This window comes from Heterodontus francisci, chromosome 6, assembly GCF_036365525.1.
Source record: "Heterodontus francisci isolate sHetFra1 chromosome 6, sHetFra1.hap1, whole genome shotgun sequence".
NCBI lineage: Eukaryota > Metazoa > Chordata > Chondrichthyes > Heterodontiformes > Heterodontidae > Heterodontus > Heterodontus francisci.
In genome coordinates this window covers 134,514,797-134,539,430 of record NC_090376.1, presented here as the reverse complement: position 1 = coordinate 134,539,430, position 24,634 = coordinate 134,514,797, and the positions used below count along the sequence as shown (strand labels likewise).

Genomic DNA, 24,634 nt, shown 5'->3' with positions numbered 1-24,634 from the left:
CATCCAAGCAGAAGCTGCCAAAAGGTATCCATCCAGTATGAATACATAATCTAGTAAAGGCCAGGGAAGTGCAGTGAACAATATTTAATAGACAGCTTTTTCTTAGAGATAGAGGTATCCTAGCTTATACTTGAAAACAATGTGTTTCACAGCCTGACCACTACCTAAAACATTGGGACCATGCCGGGGAGGGAGGGGGATGGGGAATTCTAATTTAATACCTCCGGACTTCTTATCTTTTAATATATCGCCCGGAAGGATAGGAATGGCTAGTGCTGCATGATCTTAGGATGCCAATAAATGCGCAGATGTGACGTGTTGCATGTAAAGCAACCAGTACATGGAATGCATGCTGAAAATTCACTGAAAAATGAGTCCCTGACATGTTCAGTCACAGTGACGACACCATGGCATTAAATGATTAATGTGGTCCAGGAAAGTGAAAACACATACTGCATCACTACAAATTTAGTACTTTAAAATTTACTAATTTAAACTTTTTACTCGCAGCTTGGACATATGCTTCAAGCAGAAACTGATTTTTTGCATCCAAGAATTAATGGAGCAATCAAGGGTTCACTGCACTAGGACCTATCAAAGCAATTGAAGTCAAAATAGAAAAGGACATAGAATTGGAAATTCCAGAATTCAAGGTTGAGTCCCTGCAAATTGACATCAAAGTTGGAACAATTCATGGCCAGGAGTAAAGAACACATGATTAAAATTATCCACAGTATGGATAACAGTAAGAGTACTTGTTAAGAAGGGTAGCATAAGATTTAAATTGTAATGTCATAAATAATTGTTGCTACTGCTGTACAGATACATAGCAATTCTAAGATGTTGACTAGTGTATTTCTTCAAAGATTGACCCATCTGTGCCCCATCTGTATTAATATACTTGTATGAATTAAGCACCAGATGGAGATTGTGTGCAATGTGCCAGAGTTAGCCATGTAGAAGAGACTATCTCCATAAAAAATCTTATTAAAATTTATATAGGATGGGAGGATCAGAGTAGTGCCGAGGAATACAGAATCAATGACAAGTCGATACACATGGAAGAACAGCAATTAAATACAAAATATATGCGTTCACAAAAATAAAGTATACTGATCCTGGGAGCTCAATGGAAAATGCGCAGGTTAGTAAGGAATTCAGCTTCTTGAGGAGTTATTGATGAGACCCAAGGCTCCTCATCAATTTCTTCTTTTTCTTTGGCCTCCTTATCTCGAGAGACAATCGGTAAGCGCCTGGAGGTGGTCAGTGGTGGGTGGAGCAGCGCCTGGAGTGGCTATAAAGGCCAATTCTAGAGTGACAGGCTCTTCCACAGGTGCTGCAGAAAAATGTGTTTGTCGGGGCTGTTTCACAGTTGGCTCTCCCCTTGCGCCTCTGTCTTTTTTCCTGCCAACTGCTAAGTCTCTTCGACTCGCCACACTTCAGCCCCGCCTATATGGCTGCCCGCCAGCTCTGGCAAACGCTGGCAACTGACTCCCACGACTTGTGATCAATGTCACAGGACTTCATGTCGCATTTGCAGACGTCTTTAAAGCGGAGACATGGACGGCAGGTGGGTCTGATACCAGTGGCTAGCTCGCTGTACAATGTGTCTTTGGGGATCCTGCCATCTTCCATGCGGCTCACATGGCCAAGCCATCTCAAGCGCCGCTGATTCAGTCGTGTGTATAAGCTGGGGATGCTGGCCGCCTCGAGGACTTCTGTGTTGGAGATACGGTCCTGCCACCTGATGCCAAGTATTCTCCGGAGGCAGCGAAGATGGAATGAATTGAGATGTCGATCTTGGCTGACATACGTTGTCCAGGCCTCGCTGCCATAGAGCAAGGTACTGAGGACACAGGCTTGATACACTGGACTCTTCTTCTTATTTCTTTTTATATGGCATAGTTTTGAAACTTTAGGTATAATCCCAACACAACAAGCTGATTATCATGTAACAGAGTTAAGAAAAAGGCGCACAAGACCACTTAATGTAATGAGAATTTTGCTTCTAACATTTGATTAATCTCAATCCTGAACTCGGAACTGTAGCATCCAAGAGTCTTAAATCATCATGATCAGAATTTGGTGAGTCAAGCGAGAATTTGGCTTAAAAACTTTTCTTGTGTGATTTCTTGCAGTCTATTGAGCTGATCTCGCTAGCCACGAGCTGAAAATCCCAGACGGATAAAGCAAGTTGTATAAGCAAAGGCCAGCAATGTTGAAAACCCAAGAACATTTTCTGAAATGTTTTAAACAAATACAACTGACTGCCACACTGAGGTACGGTGCGGGGGGGGAAATAGAAAAAGAGGGGCAGCGGGGGCAAGCCCAGCAAAACACCACATAATTCAAACAAACTCAACCTCTTTAATGTGCACATAAATAACAGTTCTACTGTTTCTATCAAAGATAGCAATACTGTATACAGTTTAATACTGCTTACTCATTTGCATATTTGCCTTGGAACATTTCTTCATGAAGGTTATATGTACATGAATATAATGATGTTTCTAATCTTGCAAAAATGTAGACACAACTAATACAACGCAACAAAGAATGTTTTTAAACAAGCAAAAACTGAGAACCAAGACAGTCCAACCAATGCTCAATCTAGCAAAAATTGTAAATAGTTCGACACTCCACCTTTTCTATCTGTGTCCTTAATGCAGGCCTAGTTGTCCTTGGCTCTCTCCTTGTTAAGGTTCAAGTTATGGCTTTGCAAAGCAGATTTAACTTTCTTTGATTGATAATACTGATCACATATATACGCTTAATACATTAATTATATCACATTCAAATCTATACACTATTGGTGAGGACTCATTAAAATGGACCTTTAGTACAGCAGGGTTCATTCTAGAATATTCTGGACTTGCTGAGCGACAGCTTGAATTTCAAAAACCACTTCCTCTAAGGCTGAAGATAACAAATTAAAGATGGGTTTGTTTTGTAGAATTAATCTGCAAATTGTGGTCATGTTTCCATGATGCTGAAGTAGAAGGCTGAGCAATTGTGTGTCTTTGGTGGCAGAGCCCATCCGTCCCATTTTAATTGGGTCTCCTTCAGTTCCTCCCACAAAAACCATTAGGAAGAAGTTGAGCTATGGTTAAACACACAATTGTTTTCGCATATTTTCACTCTTCATATCTTTTGCTATTCCAACTAAGATTTACAAATACAAAACGTATGTAAGCACGTGAAAACAAAAGATTTGAGATTGGTGACAATGGATGGCCATGGATTGAGTTGCAAAGGGGTGGCGCTTATTAAAGAGCTGCCTACCCAGAAACCATCTTGAATAACAATTTCATAATGTTTTGGAAGAAAGCTGTCTTGAGACAGGCAAATTTAAGTGGCACCAAGCACTTGTTTCATCTCCTGTAGTTCAACCAAAAATGATAAAATATTCAAAACTCCAGAATTGATGGAAAAAAGTTTATCTACTCTTACTGTCCAAAACCTTTAACGTTAAACATAAATATGAAATGCAGCTTCTAAATACCCAAGTACCAAAACTTTAAAAACAAAATTTTCTTCCACTTGTGGCAAACCCATCAGCATTCTCACTGAACTACTGCCACTTTAGAGGGGAAGTTACATCACTGCAAGAAGCAGCATGGGGAGATGCCAAGTAAGATGACTAATCAGAACAGCAAAACGAGTGATGACATTTAAGTAGAGTACAAGCCCGATCAGACCTGTACTGTACCCGGCAGGAAGATCTCTGATAGCCTCGCGCTACTCAGGGATACGATCGCCTACGTACGGGACAGGAGGGTGGACACCTGCCTCATCAGCCTGGACCAGGAGAAGGCTTTTGACAGGATATCGCACACCTACATGATGGACGTGCTTTCCAAAATGGGGTTTGGGGAGGGAATCTGCAATTGGATCCAACTGCTCTACACAAACATCAGTAGCGCAGTGTCAATCAACGGGTGGGAATCTGAAAGTTTCCCGATCAAATCTGGAGTCAGACAGGGCTGTCCTCTGTCCCCGGTCTTGTTTGTTTGCTGTATTGAACCCTTTGCTGAGTCTATTAGGAAGGATGCGAGCATAAGAGGGGTGACAATCCCAGGCAGCGGAGGCACTCAGGTCAAAACCTCCCTGTACATGGATGACGTGGCCGTCTTCTGCTCGGATCCGCTGTCTGTGCGCAGACTGATGAGCATCCGCGACCAGTTCGAACTGGCCTCGGGAGCCAAAGTTAACCACGGCAAGAGCGAGGCCATGTTCTTTGGGAACTGGGCTGACCGATCCTTTGTCCCCTTCACCGTCAGGTCAGATTACCTGAAGGTGCTGGGGATATGGTTCGGAAGGGCCGGGGCGTGCACCAAAACATGGGAGGAGCGAGTAGCCAAGGTACGACAAAAGTTGGGCATGTGGGGGCAGCGATCTCTCTCCATTGTGGGTAAGAACCTGGTCATCAGGTGCGAGGCGCTCACGTTGTTGCTCTACGTGGCGCAGGTCTGGCCCATACCCCACTCCTGCGCCGTGGCAGTCACCCGAGCCATTTTCCGCTTCGTCTGGGGATCTAAAATGGACCGGTCCGGAGGGACACGACGTTCAAATCTCTGGACATGGGCGGGAAAAATGTACCCAACGTGGCCCTCATCCTGATGACCACCTTCGTGTGCGGCTGCATCAAGCTATGTGTAGATCCCCAGTACGCAAACTCCAAGTGTCACTACGTGCTGAGGTTCTATCTGTCCCCGGTGTTGCGAAGGATGGGCCTGGTCACATTGCCGCGGAACGCTCCGTGCAGTTGGGCGGCGCCGTACCACCTATCCTTCGTGGAGCAGTTTCTGCGGAAAAACACCTTTGACCACCGGTCCATCAGGCAGTGGTCTGCACGGAATATCCTCAAGGCCCTACGGGAAAAGGAAACGGTGGATCCTGTCGGATGGTTCCCCGAGCAGACCGTCAAAGTCATTTGGCGGAATGCCTCATCACCAGAACTTTCAAACAAGCACCAAGACGTAGCTTGGCTGGTGGTGAGAAGGGCCCTCCCCGTCAGATCCTTCATGCACACCCGAAGTCTCGCCCCCTCCGCACAGTGCCCCCGCGTTGGCTGTGGTGGGTAAGAGACGGTCGCCCACCTCCTCCTGGAATGTGCCTTTGCAAAGCAGGTGTGGAAAGAGATGCAGTGGTTTTTGTCAAGGTTCATCCCAAGCAGCTCTGTAACACAGGAGTCTGTGCTCTACGGGCTGTTCCCAGGGACGCACACCGAGACAAACATCAACTGCTGCTGGAGGACTATCAATTCGGTGAAAGACGCCCTTTGGTCTGCCCGAAACTTGCTGGTCTTCCAGCGCAAAGAGTTGTCCACCACCGAATGTTGCAGACTGGCACATTCCAAGGTCCAGGACTACGTGCTGAGGGACGCACTAAAGCTTGGGGCAGCCGCAGCAAAGGCTCAATGGGGAAAGACCACAGTGTAAGGTTCCCCCACCAAGCTGGACTGAGGGGCTGGAACCATCGGAAGCCCCTCGAACTGTATTGTTAATATTCTCAATTGCTGTAAATGTAAAACTGTAATTGACATGACAATTGTGAAACGGAAGGGTTGGGAAGAAACTCATGACATTATTGAAAGAAACAGATCTCTTTTGCAATGTTTGTATTTTTTGGTGCTGTTTGGAAACTGTTTGGCAATGTAATTTTTACAGATTTTTATGAATAAAGTATATTTTGGAAAAAAAAAAAATTTAAGTAGAGTACAAGTGCAATTCACACTACGCTGAACCTTAATCACAAGTGTAATGGCCAAGTTATTTTTAAAGCAAGTGCATGGAAATATACCAAGGGGCTTACACATTTTGTATTGTGTTAATTAAATTAAGAATTGCTACATCATTTGTACTTCAGTTAATTTACTTATTTAATTCCTCTATTTAGACATCAACTCATTTGCATTGCATTGACAAAAACAAAATACACAAAGTTGCTAATTCAGCACCAGATGCATAAACAACTTGGGAGAGGAGGAATAAAAGGATCATCTGAAACAGGAGTCAGCCATTCAGCTCATAGAGCCTGTTCTGCCAATCAATTAGTTCATGACTTATCTGTACCTCAACTCTGCTCCGTAATACTTGATACCCTTGCCTAAAAAATACCTGTTTTGAAAACTCCGAACGTACCAGCATCTACCACCTTTTGGCAGATAATTTCAGATTTCTACGACCTGTGTGTGAAAAAGTGCTTCCTGATTTCACTCCCAAATGGCCCAGCTTTAATTTTAAGATTATGTCCTCTCGTTCTTGATTCCTCCACCATAAGTAATAGTTTCTCTGCATCTCCCCTATCAGACCCATTTAACACCTTGATCAGATCACCATTCGATCTTCCACATTCAAGGGAATTTAAGCCAAGTTTCTGCAACCTATCCTCAGAATTTAACCTTCCAAGCCCAAGTATTCTGGTGAATCTGTTGTACCCCCTCCAAAGTAAAGGTATCCTTCTTGAGGTGCAGTGCACAAAACTGAAGAGATGACTCCAGATGGAGTCTGACCAAGGCTCCCTACTGCCTTCCCTGTGTATTCCAGACATGTTGAGATAATGGTGAACATTCCATTAGCATTTTTGATTGCTTTTTGTACCCATCTACTACTCTACAGTACATAGCCTCTCACAATTTAGAAAATAGTCCGATTTATCTCTCTTAGTTCCAAAGTGGATATGTGAGGTCATTGAAATCCATCTGCCATAGGTTTGTCCATTCACATGAACTGACAATGCCCCTTTGCAAATGCCTGCTCCCATCAGTACTACCTACTGCCACTCCTAATTTAGTGTCATCTGCAAACTTGGATACACAACTTTCTATTCCTTCATGCAAATCATTAAAAATTTAGGTGTGAAGTTGAGGCCCCAGAGATCTTTGGGGAACACCACTTGACAAATTCTGCCCATGAGAACATACTCTTTATCCCCACACTATGGGCTGAATTTTACCATGACGTCGGGGGTCATGGCAGGGGTCCCGGTAAATACCTCCAGGAGAGGCCCGCCATGGGCCTTGACACTGGAAAGGCCCCGCCCCATTTTACTGGTGGCGGCGAGGTCGCGTGGCAGCGAAGGCTCAATTTAAATGAATGACTAATGACCTACCTTGTGGCAACAGCCGACCCACACAGATATTTCGACTGATTGCCGGAACTCCTGTGCTGTCGGATCTCTGGAGATCTGAGGCCTAACACTGGTGGGAAGGAGGGGAGGAGTGAAGTTCTTACAGCGAGGGGGGTGGTGGTGGGTAAACTGTTCCTATTGGTTGCAGGTATGGTGTGAAGGGGTTGAGGGTCAAAGTTAGTGAAGTTCAGGGGGGAAAGGTCGATATCTGCAATAACATTTGTATTGGGGCTAGAGGACAATTTGCATATTGATTACTCATGGGGGGGGATGGGTGGGAGAGAGGATTCAAAGTGCAATCAAAAGTTTTTTTTTTGACAGCGGTACCTTTAAAAATATGATTCTCACTGAAGGGCTTGAAGCCCTTTAAAAATGGCAGTTGCACGGTGGTGCAGAACGCTGTTGCAGCCCCCCCCCCCCACGTCATCGGGGGCAGGTATTCTGCCCCATCCATGTAAATGAGCCGCCGCGCGAAATATCACGGCGGCTCCACGGCGCACACCTCGCGCAACTTTTGAAGCTTGAACGGCAAGATTTAAAAATTCAGCCCCTCCTACCCCCCTACTAATTTCCATGCCCACATTCAAAAGGCTACCTACAATTACATGTGCTCTCATTTTTGCTAATAATATTTTACATGGAACCTTATTGCATGTCTTCCAGAACTCTCCCTTGTCTGCTTTATTAGTGAGCATGATGCAACACACTCAACATTATTAAAAAAAACTTGAAACCCAAATGTTTCTTTCTCAAGTAATGCACTTCAGCTACCAAAGTACAAGTTTGATAGAATGAAAATGGTTTATAAACAAATCTACCAAAACTGTTATCCAGGAAGTAGTTCTGCATTAAAAAATGTGTAACATAACATGCACTGTCCAAGAGTAAAGACTGTTCTAATATTTTATCCCAAATATAGTAATTATCAAAGTATAGATTTGATGTATTTGGATTTACCAACATGAAGACATTTTGATATCTGGAAATTTGTTTATTTTTAATTTAAGTGGGGATGGTTGGACATGATCACTCTGATCCAAATTTGTGATCTGCATCAATTTTGCATTGAAACAATGGAATTTTGTTGCAAGGGTCTGTTTTCAGATGCTCACCTTATTTTCACTATGCAATTGAAGAGCAGATATCCATGACTATAACTTATTTTATTTTTCTGCAGCACCTGTGGTAGAGTCTGTCTCTCTAGAATTGGCCTTTATAGCCACTCCAGGCGCTGCTCCACAAACCACTGACCACCTCCAGGTGCTTACCCATTGTCTGCCGAGACAAGGAGGCCAAAGAAGAACAACTTATTTTAGACACAGTTAACTCACACTAGATTGACTGATTTCACTGAACAATAGAAGAGCTACTCTTTCTCTAGGAAATTAGATAGTAGGTAAGAACCCACATATTTGCCTTTAAGAAATTGTGTTTCGCCCAATTCAATACAACAAAAGGAAGCAAAATGCTGGATCAGGTCCTGAATTAAAATCTGGATGCTACAGCAACCTAGATGGACTAAAGTACCTTTTTTTTTGTTCTTCTATTCGTGGCAGTGGTTAAGAACTCAATTAAAATAAAAGTAAAGTCCATTTAATAATTTCTTAATAAACTAATAGGTCTACTGTGCTGAACACAAGACAAGACATCAAGATCAAATAGACTTCAGATGAAGTGGGAAGAGTGGGAGATAGCTGGACCAGAATACAATGACATAATTCAGTCATCATTTTAATTTTTGGTATACTTTGATTTTATATTATTTATAGTTAAATAGCAAAACATACAATAATTTGGGCGGCACAGTGGCGCAGTGGTTAGCACCGCAGCCTCACAGCTCCAGCGACCCGGGTTCAATTCTGGGTACTGCCTGTGTGGAGTTTGCAAGTTCTCCCTGTGTCTGCGTGGGTTTCCTCCGGGTGCTCCGGTTTCCTCCCACATGCCAAAGACTTGCAGGTTGATAGGTTAATTGGCCATTATAAATTGCCCCAGTATAGGTAGGTGGTAGGGGAGTATATAGGGACAGGTGGGGATGTGATAGGAATAGGGGAGTAGTGTAGGATTAGTATAAATGGGTGGTTGATGGTCGGCACAGACTCGGTGGGCCGAAGGGCCTGTTTCAGTGCTGTATCTCTAAAACTAAAACTAAATTTAGGAAGCAGAAAAATAGAGCTGCTTGGAGTATTGAAGCTTTTCTGGAGTACAGACTGAGGAGCTAGGAAATGGAAAAGTGAGCCAACTCAACTATTCATAGAAGGGTGTAATTAATGGATGACAAATTTACATATGCAGTAAACATTATAAATGTGGAAATAGGAAATCATAATGGAAAAACCTGACAATGGAAAGTAAGCTTTTTTAAAGCAAAAAGTAAATGCAGACAAAAGATTTTTAATCCATTATAGATAGACAGACATTTACCATCAGATACATCACTACAGATTTCTTTATGCCCAGTTCTGAAATTTGTAAAGATTCAGCTGCTTTTAACACTAAAACGAAACTAAGACTACTTGGCCATAATCCTTGTGATTTAAAAAGAACCATAAGTTTACAGTCTGATCATAGCTGCTTAGGCAATGCTGCAAATATCCAAACAAAAGATTTTAAAGTCTCATATCTTTACTTCTGCACGTTTTTAATGCTATTCTTCTTCCTGCTTACTTCACTCCACTTGTCCCTGATTGGGAAGGAATTACCAAGGAAATTTTCCCAAGGCTACAGCTATTCCTTAGCCAGGTTCTAAGAGGTGCATGGGGAGTCTCACAATTACACGTCTGAGAAATTTGCCTTCTTCCTTCTCAGCAAGTATGCAGCCTCCACTTGCCACTTCGCGAATGTCTATGAACACTTGAAATGGGGAATCCCAGATACATGCCCACATCTTGTTATAGACCATAAAAAGTGTCTTGGGAGGAAGTGAGAGGAAGATATATTCCTGACTCAGTGTTATCACACAAGATACACTTTTCAAATCCTACATTTTGCTTTCTTAGAGAATACTCTGAAATGAAACGACAAACATAGCACCTTTCATGACCTCAAAAGGTCCCAAAGTACTTTTCTGCCAATGAAATATCTTTGTTGTAACGCAGGAAACGCAGCAGCCTATTTCCACACACCAAGTTCTCAAAAACAGTGATGTGATAACCATCAGATGATCTGTTTTTGTGATGCTGATTGAGGGGATTGGCCAGGAAACCAGGGAGAGCACCCCTGGTCTTCTTCAAAATAGTGCCATGGGATCTTTTATGACCACCTGAAGAGGGCAGACAGGGCCTCGGTTTAATGCCTCATGTGACAGTTGGCACCTCCAGCAGTGCAGTGCTCCTTTAGTACTGCACTGGAGTGTTAGATTTTTATGTTTTCTGTGGAATGGGACTTGAACCCACAATCTTGAGATTCAGGGGACAGAGTGCTACCAACCGAGCCATGGCTGACAATATGTATATTCGTATGACTCTACAATATTCACTTTTGTCTGTCTGTACGGTTTTGATTAGTCAGTTTGAGGGATGCGTCGGTTGGCGGGTTGATTTGTTAGTCTGCATGGGCAGAATTTGGCACGCAGAGGACTGGAGCACGTGATGGACAGGTGGCTGCCAACAGCTGGTGGTGGTGGCAGTGGTGAGATTGCACGGCGCTGGGGGGGGTGGGGGGGGGGGGGGTTGGTGGAGAACTAAAACACGAAGGGAATCTGAACAACAAAGTTACCCTGACTGAAGAAATTGTTTCCATGAGGGAATCAAGGGAGGGGATGGCATGGGAGGAATGGATGGCATGGAAAAAATGGCATGGGAAGGATGAAGTGGCATGGGATGGGATGGATGGATGAGATGATTGTTACGTTTGGCAAAATGGTGGGGACAATTATGTCATACAACTTATTCGAAAGCTAATCTTTGTGCTAAAAAGGAAGATTCACTAGATTTGGATGAAAAAGCTTCAGAAAAGCCATTATGTGCATCAAAAGAATACATCACCAGTGAATTGGGGATGGCATGTTAGGGGTGGGGATGGCATGAGACTGAAGTCATGGGAAGGATGGAATGGCATGGGATTGGGCAGCGCCACATGGGTGGATGTGATGATGGAAATGGTTAAGTGTGGTAAAATGCCAGGGACAATTATTTAGTACAAATTATTTGAAAGCTATTCTTTGTGCTAAAACTGGAGATTCACTAGATTTGAATGAAAAGGTATCGAAAAGCAATCAGATTAATCTAAAGAGTACATCAGCGTTGATTCTACAGACTGTAATGCAGGCCTCCACCTGTCAAGAATGAGGCAAATTAATTTTGTCATATGAACACTGGGAAGAGGAAAAGGCCTATTACAAAGGCTGCAGACACTTAGCTGAAAAACATTTGCATACTAACAGACAGTGCCTGTAGAGACAAAGGACCTTTCCCTGTGGGTTTCAGCAAGTAAAATACAAATCAGAAGAATTTTGTCACCACACAGATTTTACTGACCAATGTATTTTAATTGAAGCATTTGATTGTATTTTTTTTGAAATAGCCACAGTGTTTTTGAACTCAAAAAGACTGTTTGCTCCTGGAATGAGAAGACCTTTCCTGTCTGCTCCCATCTCTTTCTCACAAGCCTCTGGACTCAATGAGCATACATGAACTTCGAGAGAGAAAAGCCTCCTACATCGAACAAGGTTGAAGAAGAATACTGGGCCCTAACGAAAAGCAAGACCTACCTGCAATCAAGGACTTTACAGCAAGCTCGAAGAACAGTAACCAAAACCATCTTCAGATATCACCTTAAACTTTTCCACTTTATTTTTTCTGTCTCTATCTGCATGTGTGTATCGTGTATGCATGCTAGCGTGGGTGCGTCACGTATCTGTAGGCATTAACCAAATTAGAGTTTAAGTTTAATAAAGTTCAACGTTTTTTCTTTAAACCTAAGAAAACCTGTCTAGCTACTTTCTTTGCCTTATAATTGGAAAGCGGTGAACAAGGATTCACCAAGGGGGAGCTAAACAAACTGTTTAAAATTAAACCCTGCTACGCTAAGACCGGGTGAAGGCTGAGAGGGAACCAGAGACCCCTTCCTCACCTGGTCGTAACAAGACGAAGATGATAACAGCCTATACTGTGCGGAGTTTCTAGTCCATCTCCAATGGGCACTGCACAAACTTAGACTCAAGGAAGCAGCAGCAAGAATGTCGCTACGAAGCTTAAATCCTAAATAAGGACTTGGTCATGGAATAAGATTGGTAATTAGGAAGCTGTTTTCTTTATGATAGATGCTTAAATTATAACAGGCAGATTTCAAGGAAATAAAGTGTTTATTCCTCAAATAATATTGAGCCCATTAGACGCAAACTTGCCTTTTCAATGCAGGAGGAAAAAGTTGTTAATTAGATTTTCATATTCTGTGACTATAAACAAGTTACAAGGCCAGGAAGTCTTTGGTGAAAGAATAACTAGAAATCCTATATTTAAAGTACTGTTGCAATATAGCTACTAAATTGATCGCAAACGTTTCGTGGATTTCAGCTAGTAAAATACAAATCAGAAGAATTTTGTCACCACACAGATTTTACTGACCAATGTATTTTAATTGAAGCATTTGATTGTATTGCACAGAAATAAAATCAGGAGATATTTTATCTGTATAACCAATACTGGAATATAAAACCATATGAGTTTAAGAATTTAGCTTGGTTTGTTTAGTTTTTATCTTATCAATATCTTGTGCATTCTGGATTTGTTCCACACAGGCATTTCTACCAGCAGCAAGCGGGTCAAACGGATCAAGTGTCAATCGGGAAAGATTTAGGGAACAGTGATCATAGTATCAAAAGTTTTAGGCTAAGTATGCAAAAGGACAAGGAGCAATCCAAAGTCAAAATACTTAATTGGAGGAGGGCCAATTTCAGTGGGTAAGAACAGATCTGGCCTAGGTAAACTGGAATCGAGGACAGGCAAACAAAACTGTAACACAACAAAAGGGGAGACTGTCCCTTGCCACTCCCCGGCCCCACAAGGAGGCTGCCAGGCTACTAGGCGCTGTCTCCCCGTGAGAGCAGGCCCCTCTGTCTTCGATTAAATTGAGGTAAAGCTGGGAAGAGGCCATTAAATGGCCACTTAATGACCTCAATTGCTCAAGGGAGGGAAGGCTGTGTGTCCTTCCCCGCAAATTGGAAGGCACTGCGAAGGGTATGGGCACTCCATCCCCAGCCTTCCCATGCAATTTTATGGGCCCCCACCCACTTCCGCTCCCATCCCTAAAGGACCCATAAAATTCAGCCCTTGGTGTCCCATGTGACCCGGAGATCAGCTTCGACCCTACATTTGTGCCATCACTAAGACCACCTATGTCTACCTCGGTATCATCTGACTTAGCCCTGTCTCAGTTTATTGCTACTGAAACCCTCATTCATGCCTTCAGTACCGAGACTTGACTATTCCAACACACTTCAAGCTGGTCGCCACCATTCTACTTTCTGTAAACTTGAAGTCATCTGAAACTCTGTTTCCCATATCTTAACTCACATCAAGTCCCATTCCCCTATGACTCCTGTGATCACTAACCTACATTGGCTCCCAGTAAAGCAGCATCTGGATTTTAAAAATTCTCATCCTTATTTTCAAATCCCTCCATAGCCTTTCCCCTCCCTATCTCTGATCTCCTCAAGCCCCACAACCCTTCACGATATCGGAGTTCCTCTAATGCTGGCCTCTTGTGCATCCACAATTTTAATCACTCCGTCACTGGTAGCTGCGCCTTCAGTTGCCTAGGCCTCAAGCTCTGGAATACTCTCGCTACACCTCTCGCCTTCCTCCTTTAAGACACTCCTTAAAATCTACCTCTTTGACCAAGTTTTTGGTCATCTAACCTAATATCTTCTTTTATGACTCGGTGTTATACTTCGTTTTATAATGCTCCTATGAAGTGCCTCGGTACATTTCATTACCTTAAAAGGTGCTATATAAATAAGTTGTTGTTACAATTCTGAAGTGGGGGGACAGGAGTAGAGGGACCTGGGGGTATATGCACACAAATCGTTGAAGTTGGCAGGGCAGGTTCAGAAAGTGTTTAAAGAGGCATACAGAATCCTGGGCTTATTAATGGAGATACAGAGTACAAAAAAAACAAGTTATGATGAACCATTATAAAACACTGGTTCTGACTCAACTGGAGTACTGTGTCCAATTCTGGGCACTGCACTTTAGGAAGGATGTGTTAGAGAGGGTGCAGCAACAATTCTCAAGAATAATTCCAGGGATAAGGGACTTCAGTTATGTGGATAAATTGGAGAAGCTGGGGTTGCTCTACTTAGAAGAGAGATCGAGAGGAGATTTGATAAAGGTGTTCAAAATCATGACGGGTCTAAGTGGAGTGGATCGGGAGAAACTGTTCCCATTTGCAGAGGGCCAGAAAGCCAAAGGACACCGATTTAAAGTGAATGGCAAAAGAACCAATGGCAACAAGAGGTTTTTTTTTGAAGCAACAAGGGGTTACGATCTGGAACAAGCTGCCTGAGTGTGTAGTAGAAATAGATTCAATGCGACTTTCAAAAGGGAATTCGATAAAGCACCTGCAGGGCATGGGGAAAGGGCAGGGGAGTGGGGCTGGCCGAGTTGCTCTTAGAGAGACAGCTGGCATGGACGTGATGAGCCAAATGGCTTCTTTCTATACTGCAACCATTCTACGATTCTATTGTGTGATTATATTGGAAAGCTATGGAATTATCATGGAAAAATTTGATATCACACAAACATAAAATCAGTTTTTCCGGGCCTGGGATATTGTTCAACAGTAGTTACGACTTAGTCCACCATTACAAACTCAGTGTAACCTCATTAACAAGGCATAATTTTTCAGTGTTTTTTAACCAGTCATATTGTAGCATAAAAGGGGAGGTCCTCATCAGTCTTGTGATTTCTCAAGATTACCAGCTGCAGGGATTTCAACAGTGCATGCTGTGGAGGAGCAGGGAATCACTGACAGCAACTTCTGGATTTGTGTGTGGTGGACTTCAGAATTTGCTGTCAGTTTCACAAGGTAATGACAGTGAACGCTGGCAGTATTGTTGTCATTAATTTACCGTTGTTACAAACATAAAATCTGGGCTATTGGGTTTAGAAGCAAACAAATGCTAGCCAACCATCTCACCAAATAACTACACAAAACCATATTTATTCGGAAGGACCAAGGTCTTATATTTAGCTTATGAATATTTAGCAAATCTCAGTTGTGAGAAAAATGGATCAAGTTCTGAGCCAAGCAGCAGCAGCACTGGCCATATTTCCCAGTCCTCAAGATTGCCCCACCAACAGTGCATATCTGTGAATTAAGTCAAAACAGGGCACAACAGAACAAAATTATTTTATGGCACAGGAGGAGGCCATTTGACCCAAGTCCATGCCAGCTCTCCACAGAGCAATCCAGTCATTCCCATTCCCCCGTTCGATTCCTATAGCCCTGCAAGTCTATTTTCCCCAAGTGCCCATCCAAATTCCTTTTGAAATCATTGACTGTCTCTGCTTTCACCACCCTCGTAGGCAGCGAGTTCCAGAATATGAAATTGTGAAATTCACAATTCTTAAAATGCCATGACCGTGAAATTTGTAAAACTTGACCGTGAATTTGGTAAGGCCCTATTGATAAGTATAAGTTCTTAGTTCTGGTATCATCCTTGTAAACCTTTTTTTTGCACCTTCACCAGTGCCTCTATATCCTTTTTATAATACGGAGAATAAAACTGTGCACAGTTCTCCACGTGTGATCCATCAAATGCTCAATACACGTTTAACATAACTTCGCTGCTTTATAATTCCATCCCTTTAGAAATGAGCCTCAGTGCAGGGTTCAACTGCGATGTCAATAGTCAATTGACATCCCCATCTTCTAGATACGAAGTCCAGCCTCACATATTAAGCAGAATATTAGGTAACAAAAGGTCTGATGGTTCTGCCCGGCATTCGGCACCACCGAGGAAAAGCTGTGGCTAACCAGACATTATAGGGTTAATGTGCTGGCAAAGATCTGGAGATCATTTGACAAGAGTTTATAGAACCCTGGTTCTCAGCTGAACTATTACAAGTTCAATCAGATAAGAACTTTTTTTAAGACAGTACAGCCTTAATTAGCAGCTGGTGTTTGCAGTAAACATACCAATCACTCAATCTTGATACAAAGTGCTAAGTACATCTGGATTTGCAGTTTAAAACATAATCAGTGTGATTAAGTGGCCTTAAGATATGCTGGAAAGTTTGAGCCTCAACTTTACAAATTGAAGAAAAAGGTGTCTGTAAATAGAAGTGCTAGACCGTGTTCACACTCAATTCAGAGGGGAAGACAAAAGATGTCTGCAAACAAAGATCAGCACTCGCTTGCCACTAACTCCACCCCTACCCTCGACATTTTTGCAAGCCAAACAAACCATCAGCAAATTTGGTGCCCTGTTCAACCCTCAACTGAGTTTGAATCCTCATTCTATGTCTGTAAGGCCACTTATTTTACCTCTGCAAGATTGCCTGTCTCCTGCTCTCCATTATCAAAACTGTTAAACAGGCATCATCTCCAGCTAGAACACTGGCTTTATGGGCCTCCCACCTATTCTCCTTAAAACCCAACACGTGCAAAACTGCCTTTCAGTCCTACATTGGATCCTAGCCATTAAAATTAAATTCCTCTTTTTTTAATATGTAAACAAACAGTCCAGGGCTTCTTCCCATTCTATCCCTCCAATCTTGTGAGCCCTATACCCATTCCTAAACACACCATTCCTCTGACTCCAACCATCTGAATTCCCACTCCTTGTGTTCCACCACAGATCAAAGAGTGTCAGTCACCTCGATCCCTCTCTTTGGAATTGCCTCCCTAAAACACTCTGCCTCTTCAGCTCTACTTTATCCCTTCCAAACTTTTTATTTTTTAACTAAGTTTTTAATTATTTCTCCCAATCTCTCCCCAACTGGTGCAGCATCCATTTCCTTATGCATATTGAACAGCAGTTTGGAATTATTTGTTTTTTTTTTTTACAGTAAATGTACTCTATAAATAAATTGTTTTTCAAAACCCCAGTCCAAAGGTGTCAGACAGTGCTTCCGATAGCTAACAGTACAGTTTAACAGCATAAATTCAAAAAAAGAGGTCAGGCGAAATTAGATAAGGAGGATATGCTCAAAGGAAAAAAGGATCAGAACTATTTTGGAATAAAAGCTCAACAATTACACAAGCTAACAGATCATGATTTCACATTCTCAGCTAAGACATATGCAGGACATTTACTGCTGCTACCTGTTAATTCACTAAATATATATATATGGAATCCTCAAAACTAAATGTTGCTGATACCCTATTATAATGAATTCAACTAAGCCTGCAATACATCAATTTTGAATTGAGTTATACCATTAACGTTGCATTATTCTAATTCATTGATCACCAGAGATAATAAAATAAGTTTTAACTGCATTAATTCTTCTGCTTTGGAGTGAGCCAAGAGTTAAAATTGATTCTTTAGGATAATGTCACAAAGATCAAAAGCCAAACTGGCACATATGTACAATCTTTATAGACAAACCTAAGTCACAATCAATTATTCTTGCATTATTTTCAAGAAATCCAGAACCATAGCTCATTGATAAAATAATTTTTTTTCAGAAAGGGGATTCTTTTAGCAGTTTTTTTCCCCAAAAGAATTTCAAGTTAACAACAGCCTAGCTTTTCAAATTCTATCTTCAGAAATCTGACAGTACAACAAAACATGATCTGTCAGTTCCCAGCACCACCTGTCATCTGCCTTTGACCCAACTCCAGATGCCTCTCTCTGGAGGTAGAATTCAAGAGGCACAAAAAAAAACACACCAGGAGCACCACCAGCTCCTCCCCTCCTCCGCGCACACGCACTGACAGCGACTACTGTTCAGTGCAGTGGGATTAGCACAGTCAGTGAAAAACACAAACCTATACTGTGCAACATCTCTGCCATTTTATATTCTATATACACACACACACAGACACATCCTCTTAGATTTGTAGAGGGGGCTGTTCCTTCCCCAAAACGCTCTGACAAAAAAAAAAATCAAGATTAAAATGTGCAAATCATTCCAATAAAGAGGAAGGTAGCAAGTTAAGAGAACAGCGAAGGGAATTGAAATTCTCAAGGGTGGGTTGCAAAGGCGTTCAGTAACCAGAGGAAAGCTAAAACATGGCACGGCTCGAATTGGCTGCTTGAAGCCCACGGTAGTTTCTTACATTGAATAAAGTATATATGTATATATGCATCTAGAACAGATTGTGGGCGCCCATTTGAAGGTAAACTCACCACTTGGTAGCGGCTGCAGGCCTGGTGATGCTCCATCATTGTCGCTCCCTCAGCGTCCGGCGCACAACACACGACCGTTACCCACTCGGCACCTTCCCACGGCCCAAAGCTCCGAATCCCTCCGTTCTTCAACAGCCCTTACAATCCCGTTTCAGTTTCCCTTTTTTCCCGGTCCGCTCTGGTTCGAAATAGCCGACCTGCTGTGAAGGGCGACAGACGAAAGAGCTGACAAGCAAACAGTTCCGGACCCAAGCCTGCGCGAAGCGAGCGCAGACGGCCGCAGGCCCAGCCTTTGTGACGTCACCGCCCCGACCACGCCCCCAGGCCCGCCCCCTCCCCTCCGGCTGACGTCATCTGTTTTCCGTCGATGTAACAAAATGTGCTGAGTGGGGAAGTCTTGCCGCTTGTGGGTGTTTCCTTTCCCATCTTGACCTCAATGCATGGGGTTTACCTCAAGGGAGCCAAATCCCTTCTCCCCTCCCCTCCCCCTCATCTTAAAAAGGATAAATTAGCTAAAGTTTAGCTGCTGGCTTTGAAAGGTCTACGAAAACTCGCTTTCTGAAAGGTGGTGTTGGTGCAGGTTTCTGTAACATTGGCCCCTTTAGCGGTATTAGTTTCTGGTTGACCCGTTTTGCCGCTTAGTTCGCTACTGCTGCAACTGGAAAATGAGACGCTCCCTTTCCTCTCCAAAGTCCTTGAATGTGTTGTCACCTACCAAATCTGTGCCAAATCTTCCCTTCAAGTCAGTGTTTGAATTGCTCCAGTCCGGTTTCCACAGTTGCCACAATAGTAGAATATCAAAGTTACAAATGACATCCTATGTGATTGTGACAAAGCTGAATTATTATCCCTCATCGACCTTCTCAAATGTCTGCAGCCTTTGACACAATTGACCACATCCTCCTAATCCAACACCATTCTTCCATCGTCCCCTGGGTGGAACTGCACTCACCTTGTTCCATTCTTATCTGTCCAGGCGTAGCCAAAGAATCATCGCAATGGCTTCTCTTCCCATTCCCGCACCATTACCTCTGGAGTTCTTCAAGGATTTATCTTTGGCCCGGTCCTATTTCTCATGTTATGTGCTATCCCTCGACAGCATTCCCCGAAAACATGCCAGGTTCCACATTTATGCTGATGCGACCCAATCTAACCTCACCAGCACCTTTCTCGACCCCTCCTACTGTCTTTAATTTGTCACACTGCTTATATGACATCTAGTACAGGATGAGCAGAAACTTCTTCCAACTAAATATTGGGAATACTGAAGTCTATGGCCTGAATTATGCTTGAGAATAATGATAAGGTGATCAACACTCATCGTTACTATGAAGTAAATCAGACAGCAACTTCCAGAGTCTGCATGTGCACAGTTAAATGCAGAAATCAACAACAACTTGCATTTATATAGTACTTTTAACATAGTCAAACTTCCCACAGCACTTTGCAGAGGTGTTGTTACCAAACAAAATTTGATGCCTAGTCGCATAAGGAGATATTAGGGCAGATGACCAAAAGCTTGTCCAAGGTGGTAGGTTTGAAGGAACGCCTTAAAAGAGGAAAGAGAGGTGGAGATATTTAGAGTCATAGAGTTATACAGCAAAGAAAAAGGCCCTTCGGTTCATCATGTCCATGCCAATCATCAATCACCTATCTATTCTAATCCCATTTTCCAGCATTTGGCCCGTAGCCTTGTATGCTATGGCATTTCAAGTGCTCATCTAAATACTTCTTAAATGTTGTGAGGGTTCCTGCCTCTACCAACCCTTCAGGCAGTGCGTTCCAGATTCCAACCATTCTCTGGGTGAAAAAAATCTTTCCTCAAACCCCCTCTAAACCTCCTGCCCCTTACATTAAATCTATGCCCTCTGGTTATTGAGCTCTCCGCTAAGGGAAAAAGTTTCCTCCTATCTACCCTATCTATGCCCCTCATAATTTTGTATACCTCAATCAGGTCCCCCCTCAGCCTTCTTTGCTCTAAGGGAAACAACCCTAGCCTATCCAGTCTCTCTTCATAGTTGAAATGCTCCAGCCCAGGTAACATCCTGGTGAATCTCCTCTGTACCCTCACCAGTGCAATCACATCCTTCCTATAGTATGCCGACCAGAACTGTACACAGTACTCCAACTGTTGCCTAACTAGTCTTTTATTCTCTCTTTGGCCTCCTTGTCTCGAGAGACAATGGGTAAGCGCCTGGAGGTGGTCAGTGGTTTGTGGAGCAGCACCTGGAGTGGCTATAAAGGCCAATTCTAGAGTGACAGACTCTTCCACAGGTGCTGCAGATAAAATTTGTTGTCGGGGCTACAGTTGGTCTTTTATACAGCTCCATAAATACAGAGATGCTCAAGAGGCCAGAATTACATGAGCACAGACATCTCAGAAGGTTGTGGGGTTGGAGGAAATTACAAAAATAGGGAGAGGCCAGGCCATGGAGAGATCTGAGTTGAAGGATGAGAACTTTAAAATTGAGGTGTTGCTTAACTACGAGCCACAATGTTCTGACTCAGGAGACAGTGCTACCACTGACTACACTCAAATTCATCTGATTATGCTCCTGAGGAGGGCCTTGAGATGTGCTACTGCATTAAGGGCACTTTATAAATGCAAATTGTTGTTCTTAAGGGTCATGTGTTTGGGTTATATGGTTCCAACAATTAGCTCTAAGTTGCTTGGCATTTCCTGAGGTCCAGACAGAATCCATGTATTACCCTGTATGACACACATATGTCCCAGAAATATTTCACCTTCATATTTGTGGTGGACAGGTTATCCCCTACCTGAGGGACAGGAACAGGAGGAAAAATATTGTCTTTGGAGAGCAGTGAGCGAGCCTTGTTAGAGGCTAGAGATGAACTCAACAATCTGTTGTCAATAGTAGAAAAAAATCTCTCCTGACATACAAGAGCTAAATATAATAAGCAGGCAAACAAGCTAGAAAAACTGCATACACCTTGTAGCGACAAGTGCAGATGAGGTACAACAATTAGGAATGCAGAGGGCAAACTAACCTCTAAATGTCTAATCTGGCCTGCCTCCCATCCTCCATCCTGCTGCATAAATAAAAACTTCATCTCATCCAAAAGTATGCTGCTCTTATGCTGTCCAGTGCCAAATCCCACTCACCCTGTGTTCCCTGACCTACACTGGCTCCTGGTCCCCTAATGTAATTTCATGGCCTTACCCCACCCTATCTCTGAAATCTTCTCCAGTTCTACTACCTTTTGAAAATTTGCCATTCCTCTAACTCTGACCTTTTTTGCATCTTGAAATTCCTTCACTTCTTCATTGGCAGCTATGCTTACAGCCACCTAGACCCTAAGCTCTATAACTCACCATCGCCACTTCAGGAGCTGAAGGGGTGGTCTCACTGCAGCACGACCAAAACATTCTGCCTTGTAGCAACAGGCTTTGTGGCAGGAATCCTGCCAGCAGTGCTCTACACTTAATTAGCCTGAACCTAGCAAAAAAGGCCAGGTTACAACAAGGGTCAAAGTGGTGGCAGTAGTCCTACTTTGCCACAATATTTCCAATGACAGGAAAATCTAAAGCAATTAACTGTTTTAAAAAGGAGCTTGTTAAAAAGGAAATGGAAAGTCCCCATACATTAGTAGGTATATGCATACGATGAAGAATGAAATCATTCCCCTCATAGAAATCTGCAATCCCTAAACCTTGCTCTATGCTTAGTTAGCTAATCTGAGCTCGGATCAAAGTCAGTCAGCTCAGTCATAATGTATTGCTCTGCATTCTCCTGATTTCCATGTTTCATCCCCAGTATGTACTGTTTGTGCCATCAGTACTATAACAGCCTTTGGTAGCCCTGGGCAAAGAGGAGAAAAATTAAGCCAGGTTTCTGTGACAAGTGCTTCTATGTTGTTATTGAGTTAAGACACAACAGTGCTTCATAATTATGGCCTCATGTTCAAATAGCCTGCTGAGATTGACTAGCCTCACACTTGAAATGGCTGTTTCAGAATGATATTATGCCACTGCAGCATCCATGGAATTATACTCAGGCTTAATTCACCACTTGGCTGGTGTGGGGTGGTGAGTGGGGGTGGTGGATGGTGAAATTGGCTTAGGCTTTGTAATTTTGATCACACACAGGAACTCCTGCTGCGAGTGCACTTATGTCTATCTTGGATTTGTGTGTGCCAAGTCCTTCCCCTATCTCTCATTGATGAGTCGCGTACATCAAAGACAATTATTTGGGTGAGATATTTTATCTCCACAGACGCCTCCGATGTGAACTGCCATCATCAGAAGAGGAAACTGTGGGAAGTGCAGAAACTAGTTTATAGTGGAAAGTAAACAGAATTTAAAAATAACAATTAGAATATAATGTAGCGTCATGTTGTTCTTCTAATTGGGTACAAGATCACGCTAACGACAGGAATATGTGAGGGTAATTCAGGGTAGTAAAAGAAAAATATTTACTGTGTCATTTTGTATCAATCTATGTGTCTTTGGCCCTCCATTCGCCACTTCTGCAGTTACCAATCTGCTCCATGACAAGCTCACATCCACCTTTGATCCCCTAGTCTCCAGTAAAACTCTTACTCTCTCCCACCCTGGTCAGTCCTCTGGTACATCCCTCACCTTTGTATCCTTAAGTCGAAGGAATGCAGAGTAGAACATTTATAGTGAACATCTGGCTTAGCCAATCATCACTAGATTTGGCTGGATTACATAAAGCACTATCAGGTCTTGCTCTCTGTGAAAACTGCTCATTACAGCAGAATCATCCTGGAATGCAAAGATAACCACCAGCTTCTTTTCTCCACTACCAACCCTCTCCTTAAATCCCTTGGCCCTGGCCTCACCACCTTCACCTCCAAAAAGTGTGAGAAGCTAATGGACTTCTTTTGTCAGTAAGATTGAGACCATCTGTTCAGCTGCCTATGCCACATTCTTCCCTAGCCCAGCAAACTAAACTTCTGCCAAGGTCTTACTGCCTTATCACTGAACTCACATCTCTCTTTAGTTTCTCTCTTATCTCCACTTGTGCCCTCTCCAAGCTTACCTTGTCCATGAAACACAACTCCTGCTCTCTTAACCATGATCCCAACTGAACTGCTGATCACCCAACTTCCCTTACTGGCCCTTCATGCTAGCTAATATTGCCAACTTTCCTCAAGTACTGTCTCGCTCTCTTTCAAATCTGCTGCCATCATCCTCTCCTCAAAAAAAACCCTTGACCTCCCTGCCCTTGCAAACTACCGGCACATCTCTAAACTCCCTTTCATCTCCAAAGTTCCTTGAACATGCTGTCACTTCTCAAATCCATGCCCATTTTCCCTGCAACTCCACGTTTGAACTGCTTCAATCTGGTTTCTGCTCCTGGCCCAGCAGTGAAACAGCCCTAATCAAAGTCACACAAAAGACATCTTTTGTGACTGTTAACATGGAGTACTAAAATAACAACAACTTGTATTTATATAGCACCTTTAATACAATAAAACGTCCCAAGGTGCTTCACAGAAGCATTCTACAACATTCATCAGGGGTCAAATGCAGCACCAAGGTTGTGAACAGACTGGCTTAATCTCAAGACTGTTACCAGGGAGAGGGATGGAGTCAGTAGCTAGGGAACAAAGTTTGGAGTGAGGACCATAAATGATGGCTTCAGTCTTCCCATTATTTAATTGGAGGAAATTGCTGCTCATCCAGTACTGGATGTCAGATAAGCAGTCTGATAGTTGAGCAACAGTGGAGGAGTCAAGAGAGCTGGTGGTGAGGTAGAGATGGGTGTTGTCAGTGTACATGTGAAAACTGACGCTGTACTTTTGGATGACGTCACGAAAGGGCAGCATGTAGATGAGAAATAGGAGAGGACAAAGACAGATCCTTGGGGGCCACCAGAGGTAATGGTGCTGAGCAGGAAGAGAAGCCACTGCAAGTGATTCTCTTGTACACCCCTCACCTTTGTACCTTTAAGTTGAAGGAATGCAGAGTAGAACATTTATATTGAACATCTGGTTTAGCCATTCATCACTAGATCTAGCTGGACTACATAACGCACTATCAGGCCTTACTCTCTGTGAAAACTGCTCATTACAGCAGAATCATCCTGGAATGCAAAGATAACCCCGAGCTTCTTTTCTTCATTAGATAGATAAGAATGGAAGCAGGTGAGAGCACTATCATTCTTCAGCCTTCTTGAGGTACCTGCATTTTTAACTTATTGACCATACTATCCTCTTCCA

At 42.9% G+C, this 24,634-nt stretch overlaps 1 protein-coding gene across 1 annotated transcript in view; it reads right to left on the bottom strand.

Annotated features, from left to right (window-relative positions):
* ndfip2 (Nedd4 family interacting protein 2) overlaps positions 1 to 18,739 on the bottom strand; it is a 104,373-nt gene extending 85,634 nt beyond the window's left edge. Inside the window, exon 1 of the mRNA XM_068034362.1 lies at positions 18,428 to 18,739. Coding sequence (XP_067890463.1) covers positions 18,428 to 18,466 — 39 coding nt within the window. The 5' untranslated portion in view covers positions 18,467 to 18,739. The remainder of the gene's footprint in view (positions 1 to 18,427) is intronic.
* Between the last annotated feature and the right edge of the window lie 5,895 nt (positions 18,740 to 24,634).